Source organism: Amblyraja radiata, chromosome 8, assembly GCF_010909765.2.
Source record: "Amblyraja radiata isolate CabotCenter1 chromosome 8, sAmbRad1.1.pri, whole genome shotgun sequence".
Taxonomy (NCBI): Eukaryota; Metazoa; Chordata; class Chondrichthyes; order Rajiformes; family Rajidae; genus Amblyraja; species Amblyraja radiata.
The window spans coordinates 4,446,007-4,459,497 of record NC_045963.1 but is presented as its reverse complement, the minus strand read 5'-3'; the positions used below and the strand labels follow the sequence as shown (position 1 = coordinate 4,459,497).

The window sequence follows — 13,491 nt, the reverse complement described above, 5'->3', positions numbered from 1 at the left end:
TCCCTTCTCACCTTCCCTCCCTGCCTCCCTTCTTTCTCGCCTTCCTCTCTTTTCCCTTCCTTCTTTCTCTCCTTCCCTCCCTCCCTTCTCTCCTTCCCTCCCTCCTTTCTCTCCTTCCCTCCCTCCCTTCTTTCTCTCCTCCCCTCCCTCCCTTCTCTCCTTCTCCTCCCTCCCTTCTTTCTCTCCTTCCCTCCCTCCCTTCTTTCTCTCTTCCTCCTCCCTTCTTTCTCTCCTTCCCTCCCTATTTTCTCTACTTCCCTCACTCCCTTCTCTCCTTTCTCTCCTTACTCCCTTCTGTCCTTCACTCCCTTCTGTCCTTCCCTCCCACACACACACATCACGCACAGACAACTGACACACACACACATATCACGCACAAACAACTGACACACACACCCACCCGCCCCACCCTAAGTTAGGATGGGGTAGAAGCCTAAAGGGTAGGATGGGGCTGAAGCCCAAAATTTAATGCCTGGACTGGTTTTTCGCCAATAGTTATTGGTTTTTCAGGATCTAGTTAATTACATTTATTTTTCATTTCACAATCACTAAGACAAGTGGTATTGTAACTATGTACTTTTCAGAAGTGATCTACACATTTTGTTTGTTACTTGTAGGCTTACATGTAATCAATTTTATATTAAAGTGTAGCTTAGATCTGTTTGGTCCGTTAACTCGCAGGCACTTTTTAAGCGCACATTTTGATTACTTTCCATTCTACCAGAGATATAAAGTCTATAATAGACTTTATTTGTATTTCTATGATTCTACAGACCTTGGCTGGGAACCTGGAGCTCACCAAAATTGTTCCCAATTGAGCCCCGCACCTCCTAAGGCCGGCCCTGATAGTGAAGATGGCCGTCAAAAATTACAACAGGATCTGGATCGATTGGCCAGGTGGGCTGAGGAGCGTTTGATGGAATTTAATGCAGAGAAATGTGAGGTGTTGCATTTTGAGATGTCTAACATGGGCAGGACCTACACAGGACTCTGGGGAGTGTTGTAGAGCAGAGGGATCTAGGAGTGCAGGTGCATGGTTCCATGAAAGTAGCATCACAGGTAGATAGGGTGGTCAAAAAGGCTTTCATTGGCCTTCATCAATCAGAGTACTGAGTATAGAAGTTGGGAGGTCATGTTACAGTTATATACCGTAAGACATTGATGAGGCCACATTTAGAGTATTGTGTTCCGTCTTGGTCAGTATATTGTAGGAAAGATGTTATCAAGTTGAAAAGAGTGCACAGAAGATTTACAAGGCTATTGCCAGGACTCGAGGGAGATCTTATAGAAGAGTACAACGTCATGAGATCAATACAGCGGGTAAATGCACAGAGGTTTCTAAGGTGAGGGGGAAAGATTTAATAGGAAATTGGTAACTTTTTTTTACACAAAGGGTGGTAGGTGTATGGAACAAGCTGCCTGAAGAGGTAGTTGAGGCAGGTACCATAGCAATGTTTAAGAAACATTTATGTGGATAAGATAGGTTGAGAGTGCTAGGGGTCAAATGAAGGCAGATGGAACTAGTGTAGCTGGGGCATGTTGGTCGGCGTGGGCAAGTTGGGTCAAAGGTCTGTGTCCAAGTCATATGGCTTTGTGACTCTAATCTGAAGTAGTGCAAACAAAAACGTACTAAATATACCAATGGAAAACCGAATGGAGTTAAGAGAAGGAATATGGGGCAGTACCTCCAGGAAGTAGATGTGAAAGAGATGATTGGTTTGAGAGTCGGATGGCAGTGGGGAAGAAACTGTTCTCAAGTTTGGACACGTTTGCTTTCGAGCTCCTGGACCTTCCCAAGTAGGTAGAAGAGAGCAAAAAGGAATGGCCAGGGTGGCAGATATCCTTGATGCAACACACTGTGAAGATGGACTGTATGGAGATGATGAGCCTGTGATAGACTGGGCTGTGTTCACACTCTCTGCCAGTTCAGGTGGTCAAGAGCAGGGCAGAAAACTTACCATGCCAGGCTGAGATGCATATGCGGCACATATTTAAAAGCTCGAGAGAATCCTCATGGACATGCTGAATCTTCTGAGATACCAAGGAAAGTAAATATTTTCTTGATGTGAAGTGTGAAGTGACCAAGAGTTAGGTTGCTGGTGATTTGAATTCCCAGGAAGTAGAAATCGTTAAACATCTCTGCAGCAACTCTGTTGATGAGGACAAGGTTGTGTTTGCCTTCATCAATCAGGGTGTTATACTGTAGTATAGGGAGTATGGAAGTTGGGATGTTATGTTAGTTATTGTTATAGGAAGGTTGTTATAAAGCTGGAAAGAGTGCAAAGAAGATTTACAAGGACTTGAGCTATAGGGAGAGGCTGGGTTGGCTAGGGCCCTGGAGAATGTGGTAGAGCAAAGGGATATAGGAGTACGTACATAGGTCCCTGGAAGTAGCATTGCAGGAAGATAGGCAGCCTTCATCGGGCTGGGAACTGAGTGTAGAAGTTGGAATGTTATGTTACAATTGTACAAGAGATTGGCGAGGACATACCTGGAGTATTGTGTTCAATTTTGGTCACCGTTCTATAGGACAGATGCCATCAAGGATGCAGAGGTAGACAAAAATGCTGGAGAAACTCAGCGGGTGAGGCAGCATCTATGGAGCGAAGGAAATGGGCAACGTTTCGGGTCGAAACCATTCTTCAGACTTCAGATGCAGAGATGCTTTATGGTGATGTTGCAAGGACTTGAGGGCATGAGGAGAAGTTGGGCAGGGTTGGACTTTATTCCTTGGAGCACAAGGGTGCTGAGGAGTGCTCTTATAGAGGTGTATAAACAAAATAACAAGGGGAATAGCAAGGGTGAATGCACAGAGTTGGGGAAATCAAGAACAAGAGGACATAGGTTTAAGTTAAGAAGGGAAAGATTTAATAGAAACCTGAGAGGCAACATTTTCCACACAGGGTAGATGGAATGAGCTGCCAGAGGAGGTAGTCGAGGCAGGTAATAATAATAATAATAATAAATTTTATTTAATGGGTGCCTTTCAGACATCTCAAGGACACCTTACATAGTAATCGGAATAAAAACATATAATCGGAATATAACAAGTAATAAAGACATCACAGAGACACAAATTAAAAACAGAATTCAATCCAAAAACAGAAAATCAAAAACACAGTGTGAAGAGAGCAGCGGCAGCCAAAGCGCGCCAGCGTCCACTCTCTCTTCACGGCAGCCATCTTGGACACAGACCTACAGGACTACAATTAGACAAAAAAAAATCATCCCCCCACAGTGGGTAGCACTGTGGAGGAAGGCACAATGTCCAGTCCCCACCCCATGTTCACCCCAAAGTCAGGCCTATTGAGGCCACCGCAATTGCCTCTGCGGAGGCCCGATGTCCCTGGCCGTTCTCACCGGGTGGTCTTGCCCCGGCGTCGGGAGAGTCCTTTCGGCGGCTGGGCCACCTGGAACGGCCGCTTCCTGGTTGGAGCCCGCGGTTTCCGAAGCCGACAAGGCCGCGCCGGTTTGGAGCTCCCAGGCTCCCGATGAAAAAGTCGGCGCCGCCTCTCCGCACTGCCGCCTCTCCGCACTGCCGCCTCTCCGCTCCGCAGACCGGAGATGTTGCTCTCGGCGGTCCAGCGCGTCGCTCCAGCGCGGCGACCCAGGCAAGGCATCGCAAGGTACTATAGCAAGACATTTGGATAGTTACAATGATGGGAATGGTTTGGAGGAATACGAGCCAAACGTGGGCACGTGGCACAAAGGTAGATGAGGCATCCTCGCCAGCACAGGCAATTTGGGCGGACTCGTGATGTGGACAGATAGACTTGCACAAAAACCTGTGCGTGGGAGAGATGAAGGTAGGGAGGCTGTTGCACACGAGCATCCCCACCCTCTGGGCCACAGGATCTGGATTCCTGTGGCACGGTTAGATGTTACAGCTGGAAACCTCCTTGACTGCACTGGATGGACAAGTTTTTGGTCGTGCTTTAACATGCCCTTTGCTCTCCACAGTGCGCTGTTGAGCCGCCTTCCTGGCCGTTGAACCCTCCAGTAGATTTCATCTGCCTAATCCGCCTGAACAGACCTCACATGCTGGGCTCAGCATGGGTCGTGCACTACAGTATAGCAACAGGGCATTTAGTCATAGAGTTCACGCTGACAATGAAGCACTCATTTCTTTTCCCACTAAACCTACCCAAACTCATGTTATCTGCCCTACACCACTTAACTCTACTTCAGATTATGTCATTCATTTACCAGCATCAAATTAATTCACCATTCCATATAATTTTGTACTGAGAGGAAATTGGAACTGGGAAAATTGTGGCATGCTTGTTTTCTGTTGCTCAACTCACCTGTGGGATAGCCCTCCCAGTTTAGACACCAGTATCAAAATGCTCATGACAAGGACTTAGCAAGGTTTAATGAGATTTCAGCAACTTTCCGAATAGGAAGTTTGTACCTAGGTCAATGCCACATGTGTCAGGTTTTTTTTTTTATCACCAGCTATGCTGCACCTGAAAAACTGCATTTCAGAGGGCAATTAGATGTCTACCAACATAGGTGGTTCTAGAGCTACAAACATGTCTGACCAAGTGGGGACCATGGGCCCAAGTGTACTAGATGTTTATTTTATAAACAAACCTATCGATTCCAGTAGATTTGCTTTTCATTTCAAACACAAATTCCAATTTATTTTTACCTAGGTGGATTTATTACTAACTGCATAACCATCAAATCCTATCATTATGATAGTCATACAGCATGGAAACAGCCCCAACGGCCCAACATGCTAATGTTGACCAAGATGACCTACATTAGTCCCCTCTATCCTAAACCTTTTCTATCCACGTACCTGTCCAATTGTCTTTTAAATGTTGGTAGTACTTGCTTCACCTACCCCCTCTGGCAGCTTGTTCCATATACCCACCACACTCCGTATGGAAAATGTTGCCCTTCCAGTCCCTTGAAATCTTTCCTTCTCATCTTAAACCTATGTCCTCTGGTTCTTGATTCTCCTCCTCAGAGTAAAATACTGTATCTACCCCCCATCCATTACACATTTCTATAAGATCACTCCTCATCCACCTGCACTCTAAGGAATAGAGTCCTACCCTGCCCAACCTATCCCTTTAGCTCAGTCCTTAAGTCCTGGCAAAATCCTTGTAAGATGATAAGATAACACAGGCACAAGTACTGCAACTTAGATTTGTTTAGTTTAGATGTAGCGTGGGAACAGGCCCTTCGGCCCACCAAGTTCGCGCTGACCAGCGATTCTTGCAAACTATTACGATCCTACCCACACCAGGGAGAATTTATAATTTTTTACCAAAGCCAATTAACCTACAAGCCTGTACGTCTTTGGAGTGTGGGAGGAAACGGGAGCACCCGCAGAAAAGCCATGTAGGCCAAGGGGAGAACGTACAAACTCGGTAGAGACAGCACCCGTGGTCAGTATCGAACCTGGGTCTCTGGCGCTGTAAGGCAGTGGCTGTATCGCTGCGCTACCGTGCCACAATGATTATTATTGTGTAAATGTCAAAACAATGCTTTTACAGAAATGTCGTTTTACATCATTTCATACAAACTGATTTTGCGCTCAAGTTCATTCTGAGAACTGTAATGTATTAATGCAAAATACAACAAAAAACTTAATAGAACTTGGATAGTTTAGCCTTAACAACAGTTTCCTTGTGCTCAATTATTTATCAAATTATCATTCATCATTTTAAAAGACATTTTAACAGGTGCATGGATAGAAAAGGTTTAGAAGGACATGGGCCAAATGCAGGCAGGCGGGACTAGTATAGATGGGACATGTTCAAGAAGGAACTGCAGATGCTGTTAAATCGAAGGTAGACAAAAGTGCTGTAGAAACTCAGCTGGGTGCAGCAGCATCTATGGAGCGAAGGAAAAGGCAACGTTTCAGGCCGAAACCCTTCTTCAGTCTGAAGATATTCGCTCCATAGATGCTGCCGCACCCGCTGAGTTTCTCCAGCACTTTTGCCTATTATAGATGGGACATCTTGGTTGGAGTGGGCAAGTTGGGTCGAAGGGCCTGTTTCCATGCCTTATGACTATGACTAAGTGAAATAGTGTGTTCCCATCTGCATTTAATTTGGCCTCTTGGAATTCCCTCAGTTGCTGTCCTCAGTCCCTTAAGCAAAGAATTTCAGTATTCAGAAGTAAAGCTTGATAAGATTTGCTGTTCTCTGAAATGGATGGACTCACGGATAAAGTATGAACTTAAGTATGAGTACAGCAGAGGATCTGTACTGAAATAGGAACGAGAGGATAAATCTGATATTTAATTTCAACAAGACTTTTTTTACATGGCATTTAACAGAAATAAATAATTTACTTTTTTAAATTTTGTGTACAGTAAACAGACCAGAAAAATGCATTATGTAACAAATCTCAACAAATATATTTAATACATCTCAATAATTTAGGATTTATATTTTAGTGCAATTTTTATCCACTAAACTGAGCACAGAATCGAAACAACCGAGTGCAAACAGTTCCATTTCTAAAAAAAAAATCCTTGGTTAATTATTTTATGCATAAAATTGTCTTAATCTCTAACATTATAAAGATCTTTCATCCCACACTACATCACATTTAAAATTTACTTTCCTTCCACTTAAGCATCTGAACAAGACAAACGCGAGTATCAAAAAAGTATAAGCATAGAACATTTATTAGTTTTATCATCCAAAAATAATGTCAATACAAAATTAAATAGTTATCTTTGGTGCAAACATGCTCTTATAGTCCTCTTAGATTCATGAATGTATATGTCCATATAATTAGATGTCTTTGTACAGTCATTTTAAATTTAAGCAGGGCTATTAGTAATGCAATAACTATTCAGAATAGCTTTCAAATTTTTCGCTATTGTACGGAGTTCATGTCAGCCCTTAACTTTGGAGCTGGATTCCAAGAATCGGTAACCAGTTGAGAACAGCAAACAATTTGCATACAAAACTTTGTTAATGTGTACTTCTTGAAAAAGCAATTTCATTCGGTAGTTCGGTAGCTTAAGTAATAGTAATAATAATAATAATATTATAGTCAGAGAAGTTGATTGTGGCAAATCATAAATCTGACGTACAATTCATTACCAAAACCAAATTGCAAACCAGCCATATCTATTAAAACGTTTCAGAATGGCACCTCAGGCTGTAACCATTGAAACTGCTCTACGAAAGCTATTACCAAAAAAAGGACGGTCAAATAGTCACGTACCAAGTAAAATTTGGTCAAGAATAAATGGCACAGTTCACAGCTGGGAATGTTTCATTTCTCAAGGTTCTCCCCGTTCTCGCCAACAACCCCCTTCACCCCACCTCTACCCCCCAAAATGTCTGCATTTCTGTGCTGGACTGCTCACACCATTGACTGCTATTTGGAATTGTTTCTGAAATGGCTTTTTTCTTTGTTGTCTGTTCAACTTAGTTTGAATCAAGGTGAATCTTGGTCTTGTGCACTTTATTCATAGAATGCATGACTGGCATGAAATGTTATTAATCGCCCAAAATACAAGCTAGAAAAGCAAATGTAATTACAACAATGGCTTTTGAAAAGTATTTGCTTGGAGCACAAAATAAATTCTTTAGCTCCATTGTTATTGCTGCCAATGTCATAAAAACCCTAGTGTGTCGCATTTTCTTATTCCCATGGCCCATTTTGTAACCAAAGTAAGCTGCAACGATGAGTGTTCGTTCACAGGCAGTATTAACCACCATGGCACCATGATATCAGCAATAATTACCAAGCTGATGAGATGCCACTGCGGGTCAAAAATGCAGCCGCGCAGATTATGCCATGAAAAGGAGCAAACAAGAAAATGAGAAAGAGAAAATAACAATAAGTTCACAAAGTTTATGCTTGCACAAGAGTCATAAAACAATTTTGCACCAACAGAAAAATAACTGATATGGTCCAAATGAGCTGTTTTACATGCGTAATATTATCTCAAACAAACCCTGGATTTGAAGGGGTTTTTCTTGTGCATTTCCTTCATATACACACTGAAGTATAGGTTTCCTCCACCAAATAGTCAATTAAGGTTGAATGTGTTGCAGGATTTACTGTTGTGCTGTAAAATGGCCCAATGCTTGCTTCAGCTTTGCTGCAATCTAATATGAAGCAATAAAATAAATGTTAACACACTTTTCTTCATAGGCTTTTCCAACACAACACGAGAACAACAATTCATTTTTTCCAATGGCATTCCCTCCCATTCGTAAACAAAAAGCACTCCTGTACATTTGCTTTTTTCCCCCATTGAATTTTTGATTTTCCCCTATAAAGAATGTTCCCCTCTTTATAGTCATGGGCAGAATTGTCTAATGTATGGCCTATTTATAATCTATCTATTTCACCTGTCGTAACTCTGGCACCTCTCTCTCCTTCCTCGATTTCTCTATCACCCTTCGTCTTGCAAGAATGACATCCTCTGCACCCAATATCTCCGCCTCAGCGACTTTGCTCTCAAGATGAGGCTTTCCACAATAGGACATCTGAGATGTCTTCTTTCTTTAATAAATATGGATTCCCCTCCTGCTGTTGTGGATGGATTGCTCGTTGCTTCTCCTCCGTGTCCCGCAGTTCTCCACTTACCCCCCCCGCCCCCCCCCAGACCAAAAAAAGACAAGAGTTCCCCTGGTCCTCAACATGAACCCCACCAGCCTCCGCATCCAACACATCATTCTCCACCTTTCCCATTTCCTTCAACATGATCCCACCAACAGACCCATCTTCCCACCCCACCCCCCCCACTTTCTTTAGTGACCACTTCCTCTGCAACTCCTTGATTCACTCATCCCTTCCCATCCAAACCACCCCCTCCCCAGGTACTTTCACTTGCAACTGGAGGAGAAGTAAGCCTATAGTAAGTCACTATATCTCCTCCCGCACATCCAATCAGGACCACAGCAGCCCTTCACATGCACCTTCTCTAACCTCACCTACTGCATTCAGTGCTCCCAATGTGGGCTCTATAACATGGGCAAGACCAAGCATCAGCTAGGTAACTGTTTCACTGAGTACTTGTATTACATCTGGCCGGACCAGTTGCATTTCCCCGTTGCTAACCATTTTAGGTCAGCTTCCCCCGCCACGGGTGCCATGTAATCCCATGCTACCTGCTCCATGGTCGGATAGTCGGCGACTAAACTGTCTCCCCCACCTGGTTTGCCAGGTGAGGAGGGGGCTGTGGACCCCCTGCAGGACCAAAGACAAGACCTGTCAAAGGGCGGATGAGCTCCTAGCGAGGCAACGGCCATCCACACTTCAGTAGATATTGCGATCACTGTCGTACACAGCATTGTAAGGAATGATGATAAAGCACACACACCAAAATCCTATACGTCCAGCGGCAGTAGTCCACAGGAACTGGAGGACAGAGATGTGTGGTGCGTCCATCACTGTTCCCGTCGGAAACCAGCACCACTGCATCGCTAATGTTTTCAACGATGATGAATGAATTAACTCCCCTTCCCATATCGACCTTTTTTGTCATGGTCCTCCTCCACTGCCCGAGCGAGGTCACAAGTCAAATGGTGGAACAACACCTAATATTCTACTACCAACAGTATGCATGGAACAGTACAGCACAGGAACAGGCCCTTGGGCCCACTATGTCTTTGTTGAACATGATGCGTCAATCAACTGTAGTTTAGTGTAGTTTACTTTAGAGATACAGCACGGGAACCACTGGGTGCGCGCCGACCAGCGATCCCCGCACATTAACACGATCCTATACCCACTAGGGACAATTTTTGGTACATATACCAAGCCAATTAACCTACAAACCCGTACGTCTTTGGAGTTCCTGGGCGTGCATATCTCTGAAGATCTCTCCTGGTTCGAGAACACGGATGCAATTATGAAGCAAGCACATCAGCGCCTCTACTTCCTGAGAAGATTACGGAGTGTCGGTATGTCAAGGAGGACTCTCTTGAACCTCTACAAGTGCACAGTAGAGAGCATGCTGGCCGGTTGCATTGTGGCTTGGTTCGGCAACTTGAGCGCCCTGGAGCGTAAAAGACTGCAAAAAGTTGTAAACACTGCCCTGTCCATCATCAGCTCTGACCTCACTACCATTGAGGGGATCTATCAGTCGCTGCCTCAAAAAGGCTGCCAGCATCATCAAGGACCCACACCATCCTGGCCACTCACTCATATCCCCGCTGCCTTCAGGTAGAAGGTACAGGAGCCTGAAATCTGCAACATCCAGGTTCAGGAATAGCTACTTCCCCACAGCCATCAGGCTATTAAACTCAACTCAAACAAAACTCTGATCGTTAAATAGCCCATTGCACTTTATCCGTTATCCTTGAAGTTACGTTTAAGTTTATACTTAAGTTTCTATCTATCACCCTCATAATCCAAATCCTAATTTCAAGTTGTGTATTATTCCTGTTTTTTTTATATGCAAGTTATAATTTCCGCTTTGTTCACAAATACTGACGGCTCATTTCAGTGTTTGTGAGCCCACAAAAAAGAACATTTATCTTGCTGTCCACTCACTATCTTTAAAAATCATCTCCCAGTGTCACCTTGTTCTAACTTCTCAATCAATATATATTCTCATCGCTTAATAATTTAAAACACCTCCATTAAATACAGCCTTACTTTCCTCTGATCTAAATAAACCTCGTGAAAGTTGCTATGTTTTAAGAAGGGACAGAGAAGGTGAAGCAAGGTAGGTGAGATTTCATGCAGAACAGATATGAAGTGCTGGCTCTTGAAATGAAGGTAAAACAGGTCTTTATCATAGCTCTCATAATGAGAAGAAACCATATCCTCCATATCTGAGAAAGGATGTGCTGGCTCTGGGGAGGGTCCAGAGGTTTACAAGAATGATCCCAGGAATGAGTGGGTTGACATATGATGAGCGTTTGACGGCAATGGGCCTGTACTCACTGGAGTTTAGAAGAATGAGAGGGAACCTCGTTGAAAAGAGAATAGTAAAAGGCTTGGGTCGTGTGGATGTGGAGAGGATGTTTCCACTAGTGGGAGAGTCTAGGACTAGGGGTCATGGACTCAGAATGAAAGGACTTTCTTTTAGGAAGGAGATGAGGAGGAATTTCTATAGTCAGAGGGTGGTGAATCTGTGGAATTCTTTGCCACAGAAGGCTGTGGAGGACGTCACTGGATATTTTTAAGGCAGAGATAGATAGATTCTTGATTAGTACGGGTGTCAGGGGTTATGGGGAGAAGGCAGGAGAATGGGGTTAGGAGGGAGAGATAGATTAGCCATGATTGAATGGCAGACTTGGTGGACCAAATTGCCTAATTCTGCTCCTATCCCTTATGAATTAATGGCTTATGTCATGGTGGAACAAACAAATGTCAGTTTTGTTTATTTCTTGTAATGTTTCTTCTCCAGTTATAAACTATTTAATATTTCAAATTTAAACAGACAGTGATGGAAGCACTCGGTAATTCAGGTAGCATCAGTGGAAAGAGAAACAGTTCATATTTTAGTTGCAAGATCCATCCTTAACTCAGCGTGTTAGGCAGCATCTCTGGAGAGAAGGAATGGGTGACGTTTCGGGTTGAGACCCTTCTTCAGACTGAGAGTTGCTGAGAGCTGGAGGAGATAGGGACTAGACAAAGAGAACCAAGACATAGGGACAAAACAAATCCCCAATAAAGTAAAGCGTGAGTTACAGTGGGGATAATTGTAGAGGTAATCTTGTCAATGGGTTAATGGAAGTTATCAGGAAAAAAATGGATCTTCAGTTTTTTAATTAAACCTCCATCCTTTTAAACACTGAGAAAATGTAACAAAAGGATGCTGACATAAATAGACAATACCCCTATTAAATAAATAAAGTTACTTCAGTCATTTTACCCCAATGGGGTTCAAAGGAAAATAGATCTATTAAGCAACTTACCGTCTCATAAAACTGGACTTGTTGCTGTAGGTAGTGTTGCATTACAGAATTGTAATCATAAATTCGATTACTGTGGAAGTGATTCATCTCAGCTGTAATGGAATTATGGAACCTAAATTTAGTCATCTTCATTACCAAAGCAAATGCACCTCAGAAATTACACTTATAATCAATTCCGTTTATGCTCACTCTTTCCTTCCCCACATTCCACTATTCCAGGAGGACCGGATTCACATGTGTTGTGAAAGGATTGTGGACTCGAGTGGGTAAAGGGATTTAAGACTCATCAGGCCGTGTGGCCTGCATTACTTTGTCAGTTGCCCATCGATGATCAGGGAAGAATGAAAGGGCTGGGCCAAGAGAGCAAGGGTCAGGGCAATGGCTAAAGAAAGAGCCTCCTCGGTTCAATATTAAACAATGTATGTCGATAATAACGAGTTCAGAGTGCACTATTTTGATCTTCAATACAAGTTTAAATTAGGGTCAAAGGTAATATGTTAGAGTTTAATCCCTATAAGACGTGACCAAAATGGGAGTTCACATGTAGCGTATGCAGTTCAGAGGATTTGGGGTACACCAGGGTGCATGTGAGCAGCTTATAGAATTACTACGTGACGTAGGTAATTATTGTAAAAAAATCTATTGCCAGTGATTGAAAATATTGTATGTTATCCTCATTGTTGATGATGGGTGAAAGCTGAGTGCTTTCATTTAGCTAGACCGTGCATTTCATACAGTTACCAAAGCTCCTATCAGCCCTCTCCTTTTTTAGTTTCTCTTTCATGTTCACAGGTAACTAAGGTTTTTTACATGATAGCTGCGAGGAGGAAGCCTACAAGCAAAATAACTCCAATGGAGACACAAGGAACCGTAGATGCTGGTTTACAATTAAGACACAAAGTGCTGGAGTAACTCAGCAAGTCAGGCAGCATCTCTGGAGAACATCAGTAGGAGATGTTTCAGTTCAGGAGTCGTCTTCAGAATGGAGAGTCTGAATAAGGGTCCCATGTCACCTTGTGTCAAAATTGCCCAAATACAGTTTAAATAAGATTAGGACATGGAATATTTATTAAAATCTGTTCACTTGTCACATGGTCAGATTGTCATGGGGCCAGACACAAATAGCTGGAGTAACTCAGTGGGTCAGGGCAGCATCTCTGGAGAAAAGGAATAGGTGACGTTTCGGGTCGAGACCCTTCTTCAGACTGAGAGTCAGGAGAAAGGGAAACGGGAATTCTAGACAGCAAATAGAACCAATACACATGGAAATATATGCAAAAAGCAACTATGTTCAAGGAAAGGTAGAACCCACAATGGTCTATTGTTGGCTATGGGCTAGTTATAGACAGTGAAACTAGTACAGCGACTAGGGTGGGGGAGGGGCGGAGATAGAAGAGATGCAAGGGATACTGGAAGTTGGAGAAGCAGCCGGCCTGCGGACTATAACATCATGAAGCCGCGGACTGCGGAGCTTCTAGCCACGGACTTTCTATTGCTGAGCCGGGGATCCCCTTGCCGGGGATCGCCAGAAGTGCTCCGACCGCCGGCCTGCGGCCTATAACATCGTGAAGCCGCGGTCTCCAGTAGGAAAGTGGCCGATTCGGGAACTCCAAGTCGCGGAGTGTATGTTCCG

At 43.5% G+C, this 13,491-nt stretch overlaps 1 protein-coding gene across 3 annotated transcripts in view; it reads right to left on the bottom strand.

Moving 5' to 3' along the window:
- Positions 1-6,630: 6,630 nt before the first annotated feature.
- snx9 (sorting nexin 9) overlaps positions 6,631-13,491 on the bottom strand; it is a 113,008-nt gene continuing 106,147 nt past the window's right edge. For 2 of the 3 annotated variants that reach the window (XM_033025068.1, XM_033025067.1), the window contains 2 exons: positions 11,859-11,950; positions 7,814-8,090 (listed from right to left, as the gene is read on the bottom strand). In XM_033025068.1, coding sequence (XP_032880959.1) covers positions 8,040-8,090; positions 11,859-11,950 — 143 coding nt within the window. In that variant the 3' untranslated portion in view covers positions 7,814-8,039. Of the gene's footprint in view, positions 8,091-11,858; positions 11,951-13,491 lie in introns of all 3 variants that reach the window. The other variant, XM_033025066.1, reaches the window with a different exon arrangement.